The sequence below is a fragment of the Gymnoscopelus braueri genome (genome assembly GCF_963280865.1).
Source record: "Gymnoscopelus braueri genome assembly, chromosome: 21".
In the NCBI taxonomy this organism is placed as follows: domain Eukaryota; kingdom Metazoa; phylum Chordata; class Actinopteri; order Myctophiformes; family Myctophidae; genus Gymnoscopelus; species Gymnoscopelus braueri.
The window spans coordinates 14,124,735-14,147,255 of NC_137623.1; the positions used below are offsets into that span (position 1 = coordinate 14,124,735).

The window sequence follows — 22,521 nt, forward strand, 5'->3', positions numbered from 1 at the left end:
TCGTAGCCTGGCTCCACCCCCTGAATCGTTTGCTAATGGAGTGAAACGAAATGAAAATTCAGGCTGAGTGTCAGGCTAGTTTTGTCGTATAGCAGTCAGTAATGTGAGGCTTTGCTTTCGTCTCTACCTCTCTCTACCCCCCCCTCTGTCTATGTGTTCTGTCTCTACCTCTCTCTACCCCCCCCCTCTCTCTCTCTCTCTCTCTCTCTCTCTCTCTCTCTCTCTCTCTCTCTCTCTCTCTCTCTCTACCTCTCTCTCTCTGTTCTGTCTCTCTGTTCTGTATCTACCTCTCTATACCCCCCTCTCTCTCTGTGTGTGTTCTGTCACGTGACTTTATTACTTCCTCTATTGTTCATACTGTTTTGTCGTATAGCAGTCAGTAATGTGAGGCTTTGCATGAACTTGCTCTTCATATCTAAACATCACAAGCAGACATCAGACACAGGTAAGACATTCTGTTTACGTTTCTCAGTCTATAACAGGGGTCTGAGCCTCTGAGACCCCTAAGGGTTCCTCAGAGTTGTGTTCTTTTACATTAACCACCTGAACTCCAGCAGCTCTATGCTGGGGGGAACGGTCGCCGAAAATAGCTGATCTATATATCTATATGTCTCTCTTCACTTACAGCAAAAAAATATTTTATTGCGAGTACAATGTTTCCAACTGACTTTCATCAACTGTATTTCTGATTAAGGGGTTAAAACTTGGTTGATGTGTGTGTGACTTGTTGTTGAGTACCCTACCCACCCAACATAAATCGGCATCCATGCCTGCAGAGATGGTGGTTGCAGAGAGGCAGTTGTTGTGGTTGCAAGGCATGTGGTTAGGTTGAAGGTTTCAACATCTGTCATTTCTCAGTGAGTCTAGACATGATCTATTCTACAGCCTTCTTTGTGCACTACACCCTCTCCTTTCACGAGAGCACAGAATGTGGTCACAAAGAAGAAGCTGGTATCTGCATTTTCACATGTACCCACACGCACAACCGTTAACTTCAACTTGACAATACAAGATGACGCCGACATGCACAGCGGCGAACTTCACCCTGTCAAAACAAGATGGCACAGAGGCAAGTTCACTTGCTTTGTCTCCACATAAACAACCTTTGATATCCTATACTAACACATCTGGTCAAAATTCATGTCAGATCCTGTGTCTAGGTAAGACATGATCTTTGACACAATCTAAATGTCACAATAGAAGAGCAGGGAGAGAAAATATAACCACCTCAATTATATTGTATACTCTACCATACAGATTGGCCAAAATTACATTTTATTAATTTAAAAAAAAGTTACATAGTGCCTCTTTAAGTAGATCTCATGTCATTTTTTTATATAGTAAATGCTTTTAAAAATACTTTAAGTACAAGCAAAAGTAGTATTTTTTATTTCAATGAATTGCTGTAATGTTTTCACAATGAATTTATAGGACTTTGTAACTCTTGTTAAACCACCTGCACTGCATGCACTGTGCTTGCTTGTATAACCACTATGTTATACAAAGTCTGCAAAAACTCCTATAAAAAAATGAAAATGACTGAGGAACCAGAAATAAATACTTTTACTCCTATACACCCCCATATAAGATGTAACAAAGAGGCGAGCGGAGGGGGAAGCCAGAAACATGGCTAGTGTGAGAGCAAAAGTGTGGCCTTTCCTAAAATGAAAAAAGAAACAGCCAACCTAAAAGTACTCAGTACTTTACAGCCTTCCTAGAAATGCACTCGAGTAACAGTAAAATATTTGTCTTGGAAATGTACTCAAGTAAGAGTAATAAGTATCAAACAAATCTAATACTCAAGTAAAGTACAGATCCTCAGAATCTGTACTTAAGTACAGTACTCAATTACATTTACTCTGTTAATGTCCACTACTGTATATATAGCCCAAATCTAAAATGACACAGATGCTTTCCCGGTTTTAATGGGTTAAAGCAGGGGTATCAAACTCATTTTGGGGTGAGGGCCAGATTGGTCAAATGGTGACTTGATGGGGGCCGGAACCAGTTGCGGACGCACATGCGCGCTCACACGCACTCAGACACTGCTACTAACTATGCATATCACTTTAAAAAAAAAAATGTATTAAGAAGAATAGCTACTTTAATTATTGACATTAAAAACAAACAATGCAATTTGTAATAATAATAATAATAATAATAATAATAATAATAATAATAAACCATTTTAAGTAGAATAATTCAATTTGAAGTTAAACAATACCTGGTAATGTGTGTGGGTTGTTAAATAATTAGATTTATAGAACAACAGTGGTGTAAAGTAACTAATTACATTTACTCAAGTACTGTACCTAAGTAAAGATTTGAGGTATTTTTACTTTACTAGAGTATTTCCAGTACTTTTACTTCTACTCCACTACACCTGAGTCACTGCTATAACTACAGTATATCAAATTCTTGGCCGAAACCGAATACCGAATATAGGAAACACTTGGCCGAATGGCTGAAAATGATTATTTAAAAAATATATATACACATTTTCTTAAATATTATTTTGTACCATTGCTGTCATGGCTATGCCTCTGTTGTAGAGCTACATGATTATGGCAACACTTATCATAACTATAATCCATAGATCAGTTATAAAGCATATTTTTTGAATTATTTATTTACTATTGTGTAGTAATATAATACAATATGCAGCCGCTCCAGATGAGAGACGCAACTGACATATACTTCTCCATACAACAGTGTTTTACCGGATTTGTGATGCTGTTGAAAAAGCGTTCTCTCAGTTAGAGTTGAATGGTGAGGTATCAAGAAGACTCACTCCAAAACCAACTCACCCCATTGCTAGGAAAACTCACTCCGGAAAACTCACCCCACAGGGTAGGAAAACTCACCCCCAAGATTTTCGGGGGTAGGAAAACTCACCCCAGGACCTGAGAAAACTCACTCCGGAAAACTCACCCCAATGGTTTTTAACTTTGTGAGCTTTCCATTTTCACATAATGCTTTCATAATGTGATGGTGAAAAATGGTTTAAAAAAAAGAAAAAAGAAAAATTCTTTCTTTGAAGGTATAGAATTACCAAATTATGTTGTACAAGGTAGATTTCATCAGAAAAGTGAACATTCCAATGTCAAATTATGTTGTTCAATTACATTTAGCTAATTAAAGTGCTTTAAATACAAGGTAGATTTCATCAGAAAAGTGAACATTCCAATGTGTTTATAATCAATGTGTTTATAATGCAAACAAATACTAACTTAACAAAGAAAAATGAAGAAAAACTCCAGTGAAGGTAAAACACAGGTATAATGTTTTGTTTTCTGTGTGAACACATTTGTGAGAAAAGCTTTTGGTAAGCATTATTGAACTTTAGTTACTATTAGATATACATTTCACTATTGTAAGCATTATTGAACTTTAGTTACTATTAGATATACATTTCACTATTGTAAAGGCAGGCATGCATTAAACACTTTTCCCTATTTTTACCTAGGATATTTAGTTACCTACTACTTTGCTGGTATAAATGATAACATTATAGAACATTGCATTGCACACATGCATTGTTTGAGAACTTTAGTTTTTAGAAATATTACTTTTGGTACATTTTGATGCCTTACTCTTTGTGTGTGTGTGTGTGTGTGTGTGTGTGTGTGTGTGTGTGTGTGTGTGTGTGTGTGTGTGTGTGTGTGTGTGTGTGTGTGTGTGTGTGTGTGTGTGTGTGTGTGTGTGTGTGTGTGTGTGTGTGTGTGAGAGAGAGAGAGAGAGAGAAAGAGACAGTGAGTGTGTGTGAGAGACAGTGAGTGTGTGTATGTATGTATGTATGTATGTATGTATGTATGTATGTCTATGTATGTATTACGGTACAGGCCAAAAGTTTGGACACAACCCTGGCAAACACCATCTGATTCAATGTGTTTCCTCCATTTTCATGACTACAATAATCAGGCCTTCATGGTCAAATATCTGCTTGGAAATCTCTGCTTAGGAGAGGCAACAAGCAGAAGAGATGTTTTGGGCCAAGAAACAAGGAATGGAAATTAGAACTGTATAAAAAGCTGCCTGATGTCTGATTTTTGGTTCTAAACACCGGATCTTTGTGCGAGACACAGAGTAATTCTATACCTTCAAAGAAATAATTTAATCCAGTATGGATTAAACATGTCTCATTATGAAAGCATTCTGTGAAAAAGGAAAGCTCACAAGCCGGTAGATGTGCCTTTTTTAAACATACAGACTTGGTGTAGAGGGGAAAAGTTAAACCCAACCACAAAACAAAAACTCACTGTACTTTACACCATTGAGTTTTTCTGGGGTGAGTTTTCCTACCCCCGGGGTGAGTTTTCCTACCCCCGGGGGTGAGTGTTCCGGAGTGAGTTTTCTCAGGTCCTGGGGTGAGTTTACCCACCCCCCGGGGTGAGTGTTCCTAGCTCCGGGGTGAGTTTTCCTTTTTGAGTTGGGGTGAGTTGGTTTTGGAGTGAGTCTTCTTGTATTCGAATGGTGATGGTCCTCTGTATGTTAATGACCTTGGCTGTGGCTTCACGGCTTGGTCATTGTTCTCATGTTTGTCCAGTATTCAACCCCCAGGCAGCCTCAGTAAGGAGCTGCTGGGCGCTGGCGTTTTTTTCTGCCTTTTTTTTTCTCTCTCGTTTTTTTTCCATTAGAGGTAGTATTAAATGCCGTTTTCTCAAATCACCTCGCGTGCCAGATTTGACGACGTCGCGGGCCCGCGAAACACCAGTTTGACATCGCTGGGTTAAAGGGATATTTCACTTTCAAACAAATGTTGGGTCATTTTATCGTCTACTCAGGCTTTTAGGAGCACCCTGGACAGTTTTTAAGTTTATTCATTTTATCAGACACGCCCCCTTCCTATACAAACCCATTGTAACTTCAAACTCCATTTTAACCATGTTAGATTCATCGGAAACACCCGTCCTTGGTTCTGGTGACTGATATTGTCCTTCTAATACGTGAGGAGACCGTGTTTTTTGTATTGCTTTTTTCAGTTATTTTTAATACTTTTTTGGGGAAAATGAAAAAACTAAATACAACAAAAAAATGTAGTAAAATAAATGAAAAAAGTAATCGAAAAAACACGGCCCACTCACGTATTAGGAGGGCAGGGTGAGTCACCAGAACCAAGGACGTGTGTTTTTGATGGATCTAACATAAAAATGGAGTTTGAAGTTACAATGGGTGTATAGGAGGGGGGCGTGTCTGATAAAATGAATATCAAATATCTAAATACTGAGTTAAGCAACTTAAAAACTGTCCGGGGTGCTCCCAAAAGCCTGAGTAGACGATAAAATAACCCAACATTTGTTTGAAAGTGAAATATCCCTTTAAGATGATTGCAGGTCACAATGCACAAGTTATACGAACATAACAGTTATGAATATAGGTTTTGTTAAAAATTATACAGAACAAATTATATATTGTTGCTGTCGGGTGGAAACTTACATTTTTTATTTGTTGTCAGCTTGTAGATCTGCTATTTTCACTACTTTTGCATGCCACTATTGTATGATGCAGTGGGGCATTGACAACTACAACAAAAAACATGAGATGAAATATGGAGATACCAGAGGTTTACAACGATATGTATGAAAGTTATGAATTTTATAGGCTGTTCTTATCTATTCTTCTTCATACAGGAGTCATGGAAAATGCCAGTGATCTTCAAAAACTACTGATAGAAAAAGACCAAAATCTTAAGGAAAGTAATAAACTACTGACATTAAAATTACTGACAGAAAAAGACCATAAACTGAATGAAAAAGACCAAAAACTGCAGGAAAGTAAAAAACTACTGACAGAAAAAGACCAGAAACTGCAGGAAAGTAATAAAGTACTGACAGAAAAAGACCAGAAACTTCAGGAAAGTAAAAAACTACTGACAGAAAAAGACCAGAAACTGCAGGAAAGTAATAAACTACTGACAGAAAAAGACCAGAAACTGCAGGAAAGTAAAAAACTACTGACAGAAAAAGACCAGAAACTGCAGGAAAGTAATAAACTACTGACAGAAAAAGACCAGAAATTGCAGGAAAGTGATAAACTACTGACAGAAAAAGACCAGAAACTGCAGGAAGGTAATAAAGTACTGACAGAAAAAGACCAGAAACTGCTGGAAATTTATAAACTACTGGCAGTAAAAGACCAAAAACTGAATGAAAAAGACCAACAACTGCAGGAAAGTCATAAACTACTGACAGAAAAAGACCACAAAAAGCAGGAAAGTGATAAACTACTGACAGAAAAAGACCAAAAACTGCAGGAAAGTGATAAACTACTGACAGAAGGAGATCAAAAACTGCAGGAAAGTGATAAACTACTGACAGAAAAAGACCAAAAAATGCAGGAAAGTGATAAACTACTGACAGAAAAAGACCAAAAACTGCAGGAAAGTGATAAACTACTGACAGAAGGAGATCAGAATTTGCAGGAAAGTAAAAAACTACTGACAGAAAAAGACCAGAAACTGCAGGAAAGTAATAAACTACTGACAGATGAAGACCAGAAACTGCAGGAAAGTGATAAACTACTGACAGAAAAAGACCAGAAACTGCAGGAAAGTGATAAACAACTGACAGAAAAGGACCAGAAACTGCAGGAAAGTGATAAACTACTGACAGAAGGAGATCAAAAACTGCTGGAAAGTGATAAACTACTAACAGAAGGAGATCAAAATCTGCAGGAAAGTGATAAAGTACTGACAGAAAAAGACCAGAAACTGCAGGAAAGTCATAAACTACTAACCGCAAAAGACCAAAAACTGCAGGAAAGTGGTAAACTACCGACAAAAATAGACCAGAAACTGCAGGAAAGTGATACACTTTTGACAGAAAAAGAACAGAAACTGCAGGAAAGTCATAAACTACTGGCAGAAAAAGACCAGAAACTGCAGGAAAGTGATAAACTACTGACAGATAAAGACCAGAAACTGCAGGAAAGTGATAAACTACTGACAGAAAAAGACCAGAAACTGCAGGAAAGTGATAAACAATTGACAGAAAAAGACCAGAAACTGCAGGAACTTTATAAACTACTGAAGCAGAAAGATGAAGAGCTGATGATGAGGAAGAAGGAATGGGATGATGTCATCAAGGAGAACACACATCATGGTGAGAATTAGCCCTGAAACGTGACTGTCATACCATGACAGTCATGGTGCCGAGTCCCCCTGGTCTAAAGTTGTGTTCGATTTTTTCACATTGCCATCTCTCACATAAACATAAACGTATTTCAAATACAAAGTGCTTACCACCGAGCGACGGATGTTACAAGGCGACGCGGACCGCGATGAGTACCCGTATCTCCCGTATTGTTCAATAAAAAGTATTTTAATCCCATCGCCGGCCATTTTTTTTTTTTTTTTTTTGTAATGTATCAGAGTGCAATACACCTCCCAACCATTAGTGTCGCATGGTTGAAAGTATCGGAGACAATTTGGAGAAAATGGCCGGCGATGGGATTAAAATGCTTTTTATTGAACAATACGGGAGATACGAGTACTTATCGCGGTTCGCGTCGCCTTGTAACATCCGTGGCTCGGTGGTAAGCACTTTATATTTGAAATCTGAACGTTTATGTGAGAGATGGCAATGTGAAAAAATCGAACACAACTTTAGACCAGGGGGACTCGGCACCATGACGCTTGTATACAAGCGTCATGTGAACCATGGCTAGGTGAGAATTAGATTAATAAAGCATTGTTTCTTCTGATGATTGATCTATCCATGGTTCATCAAAACATAATTATCTTCAACCTGCCATTGCAGCTCACATCTGTGTTCCGAAGACTGAATTAGAGAAACAGAGGTCTGCATCAGACCAAAAGACAGGTTAGTAGACTGAAACATATTATTTTTGTGTTTAGTTGATAAATAGTAGTCTTGTATTTCAGAGAGTGAATATACGTTTCTCTACAGCAGGCCACAAACTACCAATCAGGAGATGTTGCATCGACATTCTTCCATTAGTAGTCAACATTTCTTTATAACGCAACAAACATACAGTAAAGTGAATCCAATGTCATCTAATAGTCCAGTAACTCTCTTCTTTCTCTTTATTGTCAATACATCACCTGTTTATGTGCTGCAGAGGACAGACAGAACTGCATGAGGCCATGTTACTCTCTCAAACATTGTGTGATAATGATGGTACTAGTAACTAGTATACATTCTGATGATACATTCAGATTTATTTCATGACTTATATGTTAATATGTTAAAAGTAAACAGAAAATACACTGTACTTGTTCTATTGACAAGAAATAGGAAATCTCTTGGTGTAAAGTGACTGAGGGGGTATGAATACATGAACATTACCCCTAGAGGACCAAGTTTCTGATGTGATCCGTCCATGTGGCGTGATTTGGGACACGATCGGAGCTTTGCGCAAACCAGGCCCCCAGAGAGCCGCTAGAATCCAAACCGCGCCCCCCGACAGTGTCCATTAGCTGGCTGTTTCCTGTTGCTGTCAAAAATAGTCTGTTTTAATGCTCTCTCTCTCTCTCTCTCTCTCTCTCTCTCTCTCTCTCTCTCTCTCTCTCTCTCTCTCTCTCTCTCTCTCTCGATCTCTGTCTTTTGGGTAAAGCGAGCTTGCTTTCATATTGAGAGAGAGAGAGAGAGCACACCAGCACTGATTAAAAAAAAGAACATGCGAGTTGAAATTTAAGATATAGATATAGATATATATAGAGATATATTACTCCTACAGATTTACACTCCCTGGATGCCAAAGCAGAACCTCTGTCCCGAATTTTTCAGACCAGCCTGTCATAACGCCACCAGGGGGCCGATTTTTGCAAAACCTTTTTTTTAATATTACTCCTACAGATTTAGTTAAAAAATTACGCAAATCGGTACACAGTGATCTCTAGAGTCATGTGAATAACACAGATCTGTCCGATGTTCCATATTCCATCCTGATTGGCTAAGATTGGCTTCCAAAGCTTGCAGGTTTGGTCCGTTTTGAACAAAATGCCTCAAATCATGAACACAGCATGTGTGCAATTTCCGTGCAATTTTGCACGCACATTCCCACTTGGCCGAGGAAGAAATGCCACTTGACATTTTTCAAATCAGCCTCATGGTGGCGCTATAACAGGCTGATCTTTACCTATAACTGCACCGATCTGTGTAAAACTTTGTATGTGCACTCCCTAGAGGCCAAGGAAAAACCTTTGCCCTGCATTTTTCACATCTGCTTTTTAAAGCGCCACCAGGAGGCCGACTTATGTAAAACACATTTTTGGATATTACTCCTTCACATTTTATCCTTACAGTAAGACACTGGAAAGACACTTTCTGACAAACCATAAATCATGTGACTAGACATTTCCAGCAGACCCTGGGAAAGCTGAGAAAAGGGAACTGAAATCTCAGCCATATGTATTTGTGTACCATACATGGAACTGGATAGAGCTCTGTCATCATTATTCTACTGTAAGTATTTGTCTCATCAGCCAGACCTGCAGTGATGGTGAAGAAAGAGAACTTGGAAAGACACTTGCAGACAAACCACACATCATTTGACTAGGCATTTCCAGCAGACAGAGAACTGAGAAAAATAAATAAACTAAGGAACTGAAATTTCAACCATTGCCATCTAAAAACATCGAGTCAAGTGTAATCATCAGTATGTTAAACATACATTATGTATTTATTATTGTTTGATGTGCATTACACCTTTTTCATAATTAGGCTATACATACTAACTAGACCATACCCGTGGGGGGATATGCGCACATGATTTGGCAACCCGAGGGCCAGCGAACACGAAAACGCTAATAAACAGCTGACATTTGGGGAAAGCGAAAAACGGGCTTCGCTGTTCCGTGCACATGGTAATGGTCAATGGCTGAGTGCAAATTCAGATAAATTGCTCCAGCCACTGAGGAGAACCGGGCAGAAGAGATTTTGGCCTCACCACCCGCACAGAGCTTTGTCGAATTATAGGAGGATTAAACTATTGACTTATTCTCTTTGCATTATTTGAATTAGGGGTCTATAGATGAAAAGGCAGTGGCTAAATAGATCTCATGCCCACAATGAAACTGTTGGGGCACAGAGGGGGCCTTCTGTTCTAACCCTCTTGAATTAGCACTCACGTCACAAATGTGTTTCGTTGTGATTTTCTTTTTTCCGATTTTATATATATATATATATATATATATATATATATATATATATATATATATATATATATATATATATATATATATATATACATACATATACTGTATTTGTGGCACTAGTGTTTATGCAGACATACTAATCTAATTGTATTAACATGTGTAGCACACTGGCATAGACACTATGGCACATTAGTTTACATTTAGTGCAGGTCATTTCGGTTTCTGGTAAAATTATTGACCGGTTATTTTGTATGTCCCAGTGTCCGTGACAACATTTTAACATTGATCAAAATGTCCGTCACAAGCTGGCATGGTGATGATCCCAAGAGCCATAATCCAAATTAAATAATTGTTAGTTTCAGCGCTAGTTGTGTTGTGTTGCAGTGGGCGGAGAGACAACAGATGAAGACTCCACTCTACCAGTGAGGAAGAGGAGACACAGTAAGGACTGCACTCCAGAGAGTGAGTCTATGCTGCCTTTTCAAATGGATATAAAAGTGTGCATTAGTCTCAAAATAATATTAAATGACACAATCTAATCGGTACAATGTGTTTGTTGATAAGAACTTTTTCTCAACTATATATAAGTGTCTTGCTCAATTACCTTGATGTATGGAGTTAAGTTAATTCATTTATTTATTTATTTATTCATTGATTCATAAAATGTTCTTGCATTTTGTATCTCAATGCTGTCATTGCCAATTCTCTATGTGAGTTATTTTCACTGTTGCTGCTAACTTCTCTGTTGGAATGGGGGTGTAGACTACCATAATGTCTCCTCTACTAAATAATAATAATTTGGTCGTGGCCACGTGTCATGATATAACACTCTGCTATTTAAAAAAATATATGATCGGGGGTAAGTCATTAAATAAAAGCCTTTTTTCATACAAATTTGGTTCAAAACATCAGTAATTGATAGTATTTTACTCTCCAAAATGCATCTGACCCAGACATTGGGCATCAGTCTTTGGTGCTAAACCAAAGTCATATACAGTTGTAGCAACGTTAAAGGCATTTTGTTTTGCCATGTTTGTCAACAAACATGGCCAAAGTTCCGGCCCATTCGCGCCTAGAGGCCAATGGGCCGATACTTTCTATATTATTATTGTTATTACACAATGATACCGCTAATAATCAAATGTATCTTTTTCAAGTTGCTTCCACAAATCTGCCGATAAAGATCCAGGAAGCAGAGAAATGGCTGAGGTCTGTGAGGTATGAGTTTATTCGAAGAATATCCAAGCCCAACCTAAACTCTTTACTGGACGGACTTCTGCCTAAGAACGTTATCAATGATGAAGAAATGGAGGCAGTTAGAGGGATACATCTCAGGACAAACAATGCACAGGAAATTATCGACATGGTTCGGAGAAAGGGAAACAAAGCATGTTCAGTAATGATTGATATCCTTTGTCAACTGGACCCCAACCTTTATCAGCAGCTGCATGATTACAGCCTGATCCACCAGGAGACAGAGGTCGCGGTCATGGAGATGGACAGAACGATTGAGATAGACAGAAAGGAGAGGATGCACAAAGTGGAGCAGGAGTTGGGGGAGAGATTTGAGAAGGAGCTTAAGGACTCTCTGAGGAACCTAGATGAATCCATCCAAAAGCATGAGGGAGACATCAATAAGATAGACCATCAAACGAGTGAACTGGAGAGGCAGATGAGGGAGGAGAGTGATCATGGGAAGAAAAAAGAGCTGCAACAAGAGCTGAAGAGGGAGTCCGGGAGAAAAGAGAAGATAGAAAGAGAGCTGGAGTTGCCTAGATTGAAGAGAGACAACGAGAGGAGAGAGAGTGAAGAGAGATACAGACAGGAAATAGAGCAGATGAGAGAGATCTACAAAAAAGAGGCCAGAGTGGAAGCAGAGATCCAAAGAAACATCATGATCCCAGAGATGCAGAGACGAGATCTCAGAGAGGAGGAGAAGGACACACAACTGGAGGAGAAGAACAGATCGATGACAACACAGACAGAAGAGTTGGATAGACACCATGATTGTTCACTTTCAGAGGAGAACCCGAACTTGCCGGTGCCAACAGAATCACCAGCAGAAAATTATGGAGTGTCGTGTTGGATGAGATGTTTTAGCTGCTGCAGAGAACCGCCAGTCTATTCTGCTGTCCCCCCCTCTACACAAACACACGCACACACGCACACACACACACACACGCATGCACACACTCTCTCTGTTCCTCAGAACGCACACACACAAGCTGACCATTCAGTTTGTTGGACATCTGGAGAAGATGGACACATGGCTATGGACACATGTCAACTACAAATAACGTCTGGCCCCACGGTTCTGACTGGTCAGCCGCCCTAGTGGAGCATCTCTCTGTATCACTGGCCTTAAGACTATCCGGCCTTCAGACTACACTCCCTTTAGTTTCTCAAAAGAACCTGACCTGATACGGACAGAACAGTCTTGATAACATATCATGTAGTTCCCTTTCTCCCTTTAGTCCATGAGCCAGACAAGATTTCATTATCGAAAGAGTGGGCAAAACCATACCTATATTAAATTGTTTATAGGGTCAATATAAGTAAATAAATATATGATAACCTTTCCACAGGAGCAGCTTTTTCATATTTATCACACATTGTGTTATTTTCCCCATACGTACATGACAGGTGAAAAAATGACATTTAAAAAATAGTTATCATAATGAAACTTCCCCAGTTGATTACTTACATGAAGACAATGATTTATCGTATTACAAGTTTTCTGAAATTGTATATTTAAATATGCAAATTAGGCATTAGGAAAATATGCCTGAATTTGCATAACTTTCCAGAATCAACATTGGAACATTGGACAAAGCCAGAGTCAACATTCTTATTTCATTTTGTTAAGATGTTGGAGTCAAAGGTTTTTAGCGAGGGAATATTCAATATCTGGCTCAATTTTAGGGCTCTGGCTCATGGACTAAATGCATAATTTGCATATTTAAATATACAATTTCAGAAAACTTGTAATACGAAAAGTATTGGCATCAAAATATACTTAAAGTACCAAAAGTAAAAGTACTTTAGTTGTGAGTTTGTAGATCTGCTATTTTCAAATAGCCTATGTATAAAGTAGGTAAAGCTAAAGTGGTTCATGTATGTTTTATAATATAATAATTTATATCAGCAAAGCAACTAAAGTTTTCAAATAATTGTAGTGGAGTAAGAGTACAATATTTGCCTCTGAGTTGTAGTGGAGTAGAAGTAAAAGTACTGCAAACTGGAAATACTCCAGTAAAGTAAAAATACCTCAAAATTGTACTCAAGTACGGTACTTGAGTAAATGTACTTAGTTACTTTCCAGCACTGCTGACAACAACCCACAGCTCACTGTACCAAATGTATCTTTATTATCATCAAACACATGCTTCCGTCAGCATTTTTCTAATCATTACATATTCAATAACAATAAAAGCCAAACATGAGCAAGAAATGTATAGCAGTATAAAACATTTGGCATTATTATTAAAGTGTGGCAATCAACATTTTTTTCTTTTTAATTAGCTAGTCATCATAAACAGGTAAACAGGAGACAATCTCCGAATGCTGTGAGGAGGATGCAGGCATTAGACATTCCCATAAACCGCCGTGTCACGCGGTGGCCATTTTCTCCTAAACCCATTAAGACCGGGAACGCATCTGTGTCATTTTAAGATTTATTTGGCTATTTTTGAAAAATTGTGAAAATGCGTTAAACTCTTTGATATATATTTTTTAAGCGAAATTCAAATCTCAAATCTTTGCTTCTGGGGGGGGGGGGGGGGCCCGAAACAACATATTTTGAGATGGGGGTCCGCGGCCAAATACATATCATTTTTGGGGTCCTTGACAAAAAGTTTGAGAACCACCGATATTATAGCAACATTTTCAAAAAACTGTTAGGATTTAGATGACATTTTGTAGAATCCCCAGAAGCAAAGATTTGAGTTAAACATGTTCGCTACAATTTTTATAGCAGATCTACAAGCTCATAACGCTGCACTCTGTGCCACACTATGAGCTTGTAGATCTGCTATTTTTTGAATAGCCAAAGAAATCTAAAATTACACAGATGCTTTCCTGGTCTTAATGAGTTAAAGGGACACTTCACCCAAAAAAAACTTTGTTTCAATGGATTAGTCACCCCATAGATGGGTTTCCCGTTGGTAAACATGAGAGGATGATGCGCGCGCAGTGGAGGGAAGAGCCTGTAGAGGGCGCTATTACCCGCAGCAGCTCTGGCCATTGCACATTGATAAAATAAATGGTCTTCACCGGGTTTAATGAAAGTAGATTAAATGATGCAGTTTGTAATATCTTCTTTACTCAATAAAAATGATTTGTCGGAAGTTGGATCTGTCTGTATATAATAGCAGCATTATGCCTATTATGCCTATAATAGCAGCATTATGCCTATCTAAATCCCGAAAATAACAATAGAGTGAATGGCACTTCCGGGTCGTTCTACCTCCCGCATGCGCAGATCGCACACTCTGCTCTGTGATGACGTCGCGCGGAAACCCATCTATGGAGACTTGAATTCATGGATATTTTCTAAAGTTTTTTGTCTCATTCCTAAGACAATAATTTGATGACCGGCAGCGGTTCCGGTAGGAGACACAACGAGTCTCCGTTGTGTCTCCTACCGGAACCGCTGCCTACCGGTCCACTGGTCATCAAATTATTGTCTTAGGAATGAGACAAAAACTAGAAAATATCCATGAATTCAAGTCTCCATGGGGTGACTAATCCATTGAAACAAAGTTTATTTTGGGTGAAGTGTCCCTTTAAGTAAGCGCAAAATGTGTAATATGGCCAACAGGCAAATCTGATATATCCCGCACTTTAACCACTTAAACCCCAGCATCCGTATTCTGGGGGAAGCTTTTCGCTGAAAATAGCAGATCAGCGAAGATATTTAATGCAGAGCGAAAACAGAAAAGGCACTAGTATTGAGCCCTGAGGGACTCCGCTAATCTAAGTATAGGGTTTAAGTGGTTAAGATTTTCTTTTTTTTTGTACTTATTTACGCTTTACTTCTGCCAGTGAGAGAGAGAGAGCAGGAAAAGGCGAAAGAGTGTTGGGGTGACATGGAGTAAAACGCAATACATACTCCTTCCGACGTACAAACTTTTCTTCTGATAGGGAGGTGACATTTAACCCATTCAATCAATCCGGGAAAGCATCTGTCATTTTAGATTTCTTTGGCTATTCAAAGATAGCAGATCTACAAGCTCATAGCGCGGCACCGAGATCTACTATTTTTGAAACATTGTGAAAATGTGTGCAAATCTCAGTTTGAATACATATTTTTGAAAGCTAACATTTGTTAACTCAAATCTTTGCTTCCGGGGGTCCCTGGAACAAAATATTTTCAAATGTTCGCTTTAAAAATATATATATTAAAATTGTCACGATTTTAAAAGAAAAATGTATCTAAAATGACAGAGATGCGTTCCCGGATTCAATGGGTTAACTGCAAATTGACGTCATTCCGAGCGTCGTTAAGACGGTCCCGGAACTTTTCCTCGGAACCCGTGCACCTCCAGAATGTCCTGACTCTCCGAACCATAGTTCGGGAAGCCGGAAGATTTTTTCCCGACAGCTGAAAGGAGTACGGAATGTATTGGCCTTAAAGGCCCATGGTGCTAATTACTGTCAAGTCATTGCAGCTGGCGGTGAGGTGTAATGAAGGGGAACAATCACTGGAATGGGTGCGAGCTTCAAGAACCTGGGATTCATACCCCGAACCGGGAGGCAACAACAACTCTTTGGCTGGTGTGTGTTTCCGTGCTGGATCTGTGCATTATGCAGCGACGTTGTTGGAAGTCAGTAACTGTGTGTGTGTGTGTGTGTGTGTGTGTGGGCACATGCGTGGGAACTAGGGCTGGACAATATATCAATATCATATATAGATATTGTGATATGAGACTAGATATGGTCCGGGATTTTGGGTATCGTAATATTATGATATGGCATAGGTGTCGTCTTTTCCTGGATTTAACAACTTTTAGCCCGATTTTAAACCAGCTAAAAATAGCCTACAAGCACACACGCTTGCTGACAAGGTCGAGGAGCTTGTAGATCTGAAATTCTCACTTTTTTTTGTCGATCGAGGTACAGTATTTGGTCAAACATCTAGTTATATTTAATTTTGTCCATCATATCTCCCAGCCCTATTGGGAACTTGTTTGTGTAAATTATGAAACCCACACCTATTATTTAAAGGTGTGGGGTACAACAACTGTGGTCGTTTTGAAGCAAGGCGTGGAGTTGAGGAACGCGTCCAGACGCTAGGAGTCATCTCTGTCAACATCCTCGCCAGCCTCGGTCTTCTGGGAGAGGAGGAAGGTCTCCCACACAGCCAGACACTGTAAACAAACAAAAACAGGAGTTATAGATTACATTGTGTGTGTCACTCTATTGATTCCCGGGAGGAATTTCAAGCATTACTCCTCCTTGTTCAACAATACATCCAAAAATAGTGTGAATACTTCCACAATCACGTACTAAAGGGCAACCTCTTCTCTCAATCTGTGCCATGTTGCACAGGAGCGACATATTAACGTACTAAAAACAAGACCAGCCGCCAGTGTCACACCATAAGCGGTGACCCGTTGAATACATACGGCTCTGGTTGAATAGAATGATTACACAGTCACCGATGGAAACATCCGAGTCTTCGTGGCGTTGACAGAGGTGAGCTTGATTATTTATCAGGAAATGCGTCGGATGGATTTTCCTTTTCCTTTGTGGCAACAAATTAGGTCTTAAATGTAACGCCAATATTTTGGAAAAGCTAACTTAGTTATCAAGTACTCTAATTGCAAAACTAACACGTTAGGTTACTCCGTTACACACAAAATAATTCCATTACACTAACGCCAACTACCCCCAACACCGCTCTTAGCTAATAGCGAGCACTGCAGGTAAATATAATGTTTTCCACATAATTCCCACTACCACTGGAGCATTGTCAACATAATCTACTGCACAAATACCTTTCAGGCATTCAGTGGCAGAGATAAGCGTGGCAAACGGTCTAACAACACAGATGTCAATGCTGTTTTCCGAGGGAATGATAACATCCATTTAGGAGCCTGGATTTACAGGGCTTGCCGAGTTGGCGTAACTCTCTAAGCCACAGCGATAGCCACGGAAGCAGGACATGGTAGCGATATGACTTACCAGGAACACAATGTATAGCAGTAGGAGGAAAGACAGAAATGATAGGTTTTAATAAATGTGCAAAGCACCGAGACAATGGAACCTTCAACTGGCAGCGATATGGCCATGAATTACCTAATTAATTTTGCCCAAAACTTATTTTTTGTTATAATCTTTCACTGGAAATTTTTCACAATAACAATTTCACATTTGACAATTTCTCTAAATACCATTACACTTCATTTTTATTCCAACTAATGTCTTATCAATGCCTCTGTACCTAGTTCAGTTTTGCAACTTTTATTTTGGAGTGCCACTTCTTTCCACTCTGATGGATTTTTTTCATATTGCCGTCATTTTGCCACAATTGCCGGGGGCCAACACTCGTGGCAAATTGACGTAGGCACCAGAAATGTACCGGAAATGTATGTGTTTATGTATTTACAGTTAATTACAGTTAATAAATACAGTTTCTGACGACATGTTGCTTTCGAAAATATCTTTGGGCACTGAGAACCTGCAGCAATCCTTTTTCAGCATTCCTTCCATATAGACAAATGCTGTAGACACAGTGGAGCTAAGGGGTGTCGCCAGAACAGACTACTAAAATTAAAAATTCACATATTATGCTAAATTGTGATATTATCAAACATATCAGACGGTCTACATATCCCAAAAGGAAATGCATGTGACCAGAAGCAGGGATAAAGCATATCCCCACTGGCTATAAAAATGGATTAGGACATCAAAAGCAAAGCCATCCAATGCTGAGTGCCAAGCAGGGAGTTTTTGGAATGACCCGGCCGGGGATCGAAACCCAACCTCCCAGTCTCAGGGCGGACACTCTAACCACAAGGCCACTGCGCTGGTATATACTATAGGTTTTATAATAGTCTTGAATTGTGGAAAACTGCACATCCCTATTGTTTGGATACCGAACATATCGGCAGTCTGGCTGGATACATATTGACAGAAAGATGAGGCAGCAGAGTGGATGCAATTTCATTACACCAAATATTATCACGTTATACATATGAAAATGCTGGTGATACTGGCACGCAATGTTGTCATTTATTTTGTGATGAATAGCTAATAGGCAACCAATAATTTCACAAGAGAAGGTATGTCTTAAGTGACAAGTTTTCAAATGCAAATGAATCATTGCGTGACACTGGCATAAAAAAACACCTAACTAACCTCAAAATACCTCACCTAACTAACCTCAAAATACCTCATTCTAACCCGAATATAATTTCCTAATCATAAATCCAACTCCACAAATCAATGTTAACCCATTTAGACCTGAGGCCGATTCTAAAAAACGCCTTCTAAATCCTGACGCTAAGTTTTCTGAAAAACTTCAAATATGTATTAAAAAATTACAACAAATGTATGTTGCTATATACTGTACATAGCAACAAGAACCCCAAGTGGGGTTCCCGTCCTGAATGGTGTAGTTACAAATAGGGGTTCGCGCCCAAAATGGGTTAACCATAAAACCACCATGTACTCTTGTGAGAACCAGGAAATGGTCCTCAATACATTTACTCTGATGATACAAGTATGTTACATAGACCAGGCATAGATAAAGCGATCTAAACAAAGGGATGAGGAGTTTTGTGGACGCCTTGTTTGCAGCGGTGGACGATGTGAAACCTGACTTCCAAAAAAAGCACGTTTTTATTTTTTAACTGAATCCATACGCTCTTTGGATTAAACATGGTCCTCAATGGCTTTAAATCCTTGTGTTCCATACAATGAGATCTGAACAAAATGAACGCGTCACTGTATCCGGCTTAGCCTATCCACTGGTCTCCTGTGGTAGTGTTGGCGTTGCCCTAATGTGCTGAGGCTTGCCTCACCCACGCAACCAACAAAAAACATGAGGATTTACATTGATCTCACAAATGACCATTCTGGAAACAAAACACGGAATATTGCAGATCCACAGAAGTCTTTCATCTACTGTAATCCTTGTCTACTGGATTGGAAGGGAGAGCAGATCTTTACTGGTGGGTCTAAGGGCCCAGACTCTAGGAAAACTGGGTTTGGGATGTACGTGGATGGATTCAACGATGTATCCGCAGATTCTGCATGTCTGTTTCTCTGCGGAACTATTGGCAATTCTACGAGCCTTACGATAGATAGAGATGGTCAAACCCCTGAAAAATATCATCTGTTTGGATTCTGCCCATTCTGAAAATGGGCTTGTCTTGTCGTGTGGGTTATTTATGGGCACTCGGGAGTTGAGGGAAATGAAATCTCAAACAAATTTGGTCGAGGAATCTCTGATGAAAGAAACCCATTGATCTGAAGTTTCAGTTGGGAAAAATGTGAATGTCTTAGCATTTGCAAAGAAAAACTTAAGAGCTCCGAAGGCAAAAAGAGTGGCAAAAAGAGCGGACAGAGGAACACAGCATTATGTTGCTGTGCAGTTACCTAAGGTTCAAGATTCAAGGTGCAGTCATCCGTTAAGTGGACATCACACTCTGGGAGAATGGATGATATTGTTCTAATCAGGATGAGACTGGGGCATTATGTTCTAACCCAGTGGTTCTCAAAACATTTTAATTTCAAGAACCCCTAGTTTGGTATGCATTAAGGCCACAGACCCCCCTAAGTCAGAGAGTGCACAAATGGAACCAAATGAACCAGTAAGATTCCATTTGGTTCCATGTGTGCACTCTCGTGGTTACATAATTGTAAGAGTCCATTTGGTTCCTAACTATCAATCGTCTAAACAGTTTTGTTTGAATGTCATAGGCGAGCATCCAGACAGACTGTGTCACTGTGCAACATTTTATGTTCTCGTGTGATACACAAATAAGAGACATCAATTATTCAGGGGATTGCCAGATCTGGGTCCTCTGGATTTCTCTTTCAAGTCTATTGTTACATCAACAACCTATTGGAACTCATCTGGTCTGTATTAAAAAAATCAGGATAAAACTACACCGTTTGCCCGTCTCCACAGGGAACGGCTGTCGTATCTACAGGCATTGAGCTTCTCGTGTAAAGCCTGTCGGAAATTCAAAGAAAGGAACAAAAAGGAGGATATGTCTTGTTTCACAATATTTAACTTTAATTTTATAACCGAAGTCAAAGGCGTTCTGATCGGGCTGAAACTTGACATTAACAGTCAGTTTAGAAGCATTTGTGGTGGACGATGTTGGGGCCCGATTCATCATATTCCTCCTTGCTGATCCACATCCACTGGAAGCCGGACAGGGAGCCCATGATGGACCCGCCGATCCAGACAGAGTAGGTCCGCTCTTGTGGGGCGATGACCTTGATCTTTATGGAGGGCGGGGCTAGGGCCGTCATCTCCTTCTGCAGCCTGTCAACGATACCCGGGAACATGGTGGAACCACCGGACAACACAATGTTGGCGTACAAGTCCTTACGGATGTCCACGTCGCACTTCATGATGCTGTTGAAGGTGGTCTCGTGGATACCGCAGACCTCCATGCCAAGCATGGAAGGGTTGAAGAGGGGCTCCGGGCAACGGAACCTCTCATGGCCGATGGTGATGACCTGTCCGTCGGGCATCTCGTATTTCTTGTCCAGGGCGGAAGAGTATTTAGAGGTGTCCATCTCGTTGTCAAAATCCAGCGCAATGTAGGTCAGCTTCTCCTTGACGTCGCGCACAATTTCCCTCTCGGCTGAGGTGGTGTAGACGATCCCACGCTCCGTCAGGATCCTGATGAGGTAGTCTGTGAGGTCGCTGCCGGCCATGTCCAGCCGCTGGATGGCGTGGGGCAGGGCGTAGCCGTCGTATATGGGCACCGTCTGGGTCACGCCATCACCGGAGCTCAAGACGATACCTGTGGTGCGACCGGAGGCATACAGGGACAGCACGCCTGGGTTGGCAACGTGCATGCCGAGGGCGTTGAAGGTCTCGAACATGATCTGGGCCATCTTCTCCCTGTTGGATTTAGGATTCAAGGGGGGCTCTGTGAGCATGATGCAGTAGTCCTCAGGGGTAATTCTAAGCTCATTGTAGAAAGTATGGTGCCAGATCTTCTCCATGTCATCCCAGTTGGTGACAATTCCATGCTCGATTGGGTACTTCAGTGTTAGGATACCTCTCTTGCCCTGCGCTTCGTCACCAATGTAGTTGCTCTGCTGGCGCATCATACCCACCATCACCTCCTGATGCCTGGGACGACCGATGATGGAGGGAAAGACGGAGCGAGGAGTGTCGTCTCCGACAAACCCGGCCTGAACCGTACCAGATCCATTGTCAATAACTATGGCGAGAATGTCATCTTCCATGACTGCACTTAGTAGCACGTTTAGTTATAATGAACAATGGGGCGTTTTCCTGTTCCTTTTATATGATCGTTGCCGTGATGTCGCCGTGTTGTAGAAATAAATATGACCAAATATGTCCTAAAACACTAGACATTGAGTTAATGGGCATTTCCACAGGGCCAAGCCAGTCAGCTGTACTGTAACTAAAGGGTTCCCAAACTTTTCAGACCGCGACTCAGTTCCACGGATAAATATAGTGAAAATAGCCGAACTACAGGCTCACAACGCCTGTGAGCTTATAGATCGGCTGTTTTCACAGTGTTTGACTCTTTCTTGCGTAATATTTGATAATTTGGTTTTAAAAAGTTGTAACTTTAGAAATGTGCACATACCCTGTATACACTTATACTGTATGTTGGTTTGTTTACTGTTGAGTGAGAAAACAGTGTTGCACATTAAGCTAATCATCTGGGGACCCCCCAAAATAATTTGGGGACCCCCTGGCCCCCAGTTTGGGAACGAACCACTGCTGTAACTGAGGTGCTGTCAGGTGAACACTCCTCTGTGTGGGTAGATGAGGTGTGTAGTACCAGGCTCCCTGATGGCACATTTGGACACCTCCATCACATAGGTCATCCACAGCTCTGTGACACTGGTTGTCACAAACTGCAGCTGGCACCATCAGACACAATACACACAAGCACAGATGTGTAACCTAACACGCACTAGGGCTGTCAAAGTGATGGCTCGATATTCATACAAAAAAAGAGGAACACAAATATATCACGCACGCACGCACGCACGCACACACACACACACACACACACACACACACACACACACACACACACACACACACACACACACACACACACACACACACACACACACACACACACACACACACACACACACACACACACACACACACACACACACACACACACACACACACACACACAAAACAAAATCTCTAATTTTAGTGC

The 22,521-nt window shown here is 40.3% G+C and overlaps 3 protein-coding genes across 5 annotated transcripts in view; 1 reads left to right on the forward strand and 2 right to left on the reverse strand.

The window, feature by feature from the left end:
• Window positions 1-323: 323 nt before the first annotated feature.
• Window positions 324-13,042, forward strand: LOC308077120 (uncharacterized protein). Its single transcript, XM_080417679.1, has 5 exons — window positions 324-445; window positions 5,631-7,100; window positions 7,758-7,820; window positions 10,502-10,579; window positions 11,275-13,042. Exons 1-5 carry the CDS (start codon window positions 397-399, stop codon window positions 12,450-12,452), a joined length of 2,838 nt encoding a protein of 945 aa, XP_080273805.1. The 5' UTR covers window positions 324-396; the 3' UTR covers window positions 12,453-13,042.
• Window positions 13,043-14,781: 1,739 nt separating this feature from the next.
• snx7 (sorting nexin 7) overlaps window positions 14,782-22,521 on the reverse strand; it is a 42,563-nt gene continuing 34,823 nt past the window's right edge. The window contains exon 9 of the mRNA XM_080417094.1: window positions 14,782-16,485. Within this exon, the coding sequence (XP_080273220.1) occupies window positions 16,408-16,485 (78 nt within the window). The 3' untranslated portion in view covers window positions 14,782-16,407. The remainder of the gene's footprint in view (window positions 16,486-22,521) is intronic.
• On the reverse strand, window positions 20,346-21,595 carry LOC308076690 (actin, cytoplasmic 1-like). Of its 3 annotated transcripts, none has more exons than XM_080417096.1 (2): window positions 21,434-21,595; window positions 20,346-21,301 (listed from the first exon to the last, which is right to left on the reverse strand). In XM_080417096.1, exons 1-2 carry the CDS (start codon window positions 21,554-21,556, stop codon window positions 20,426-20,428), a joined length of 999 nt encoding a protein of 332 aa, XP_080273222.1. In that variant the 5' UTR covers window positions 21,557-21,595; the 3' UTR covers window positions 20,346-20,425. The 3 variants fall into 3 exon arrangements, with proteins under 3 accessions (XP_080273222.1, XP_080273223.1, XP_080273221.1); XM_080417097.1 differs by having other exon boundaries at window positions 20,346-20,737; window positions 20,930-21,595; XM_080417095.1 differs by having other exon boundaries at window positions 20,346-21,595.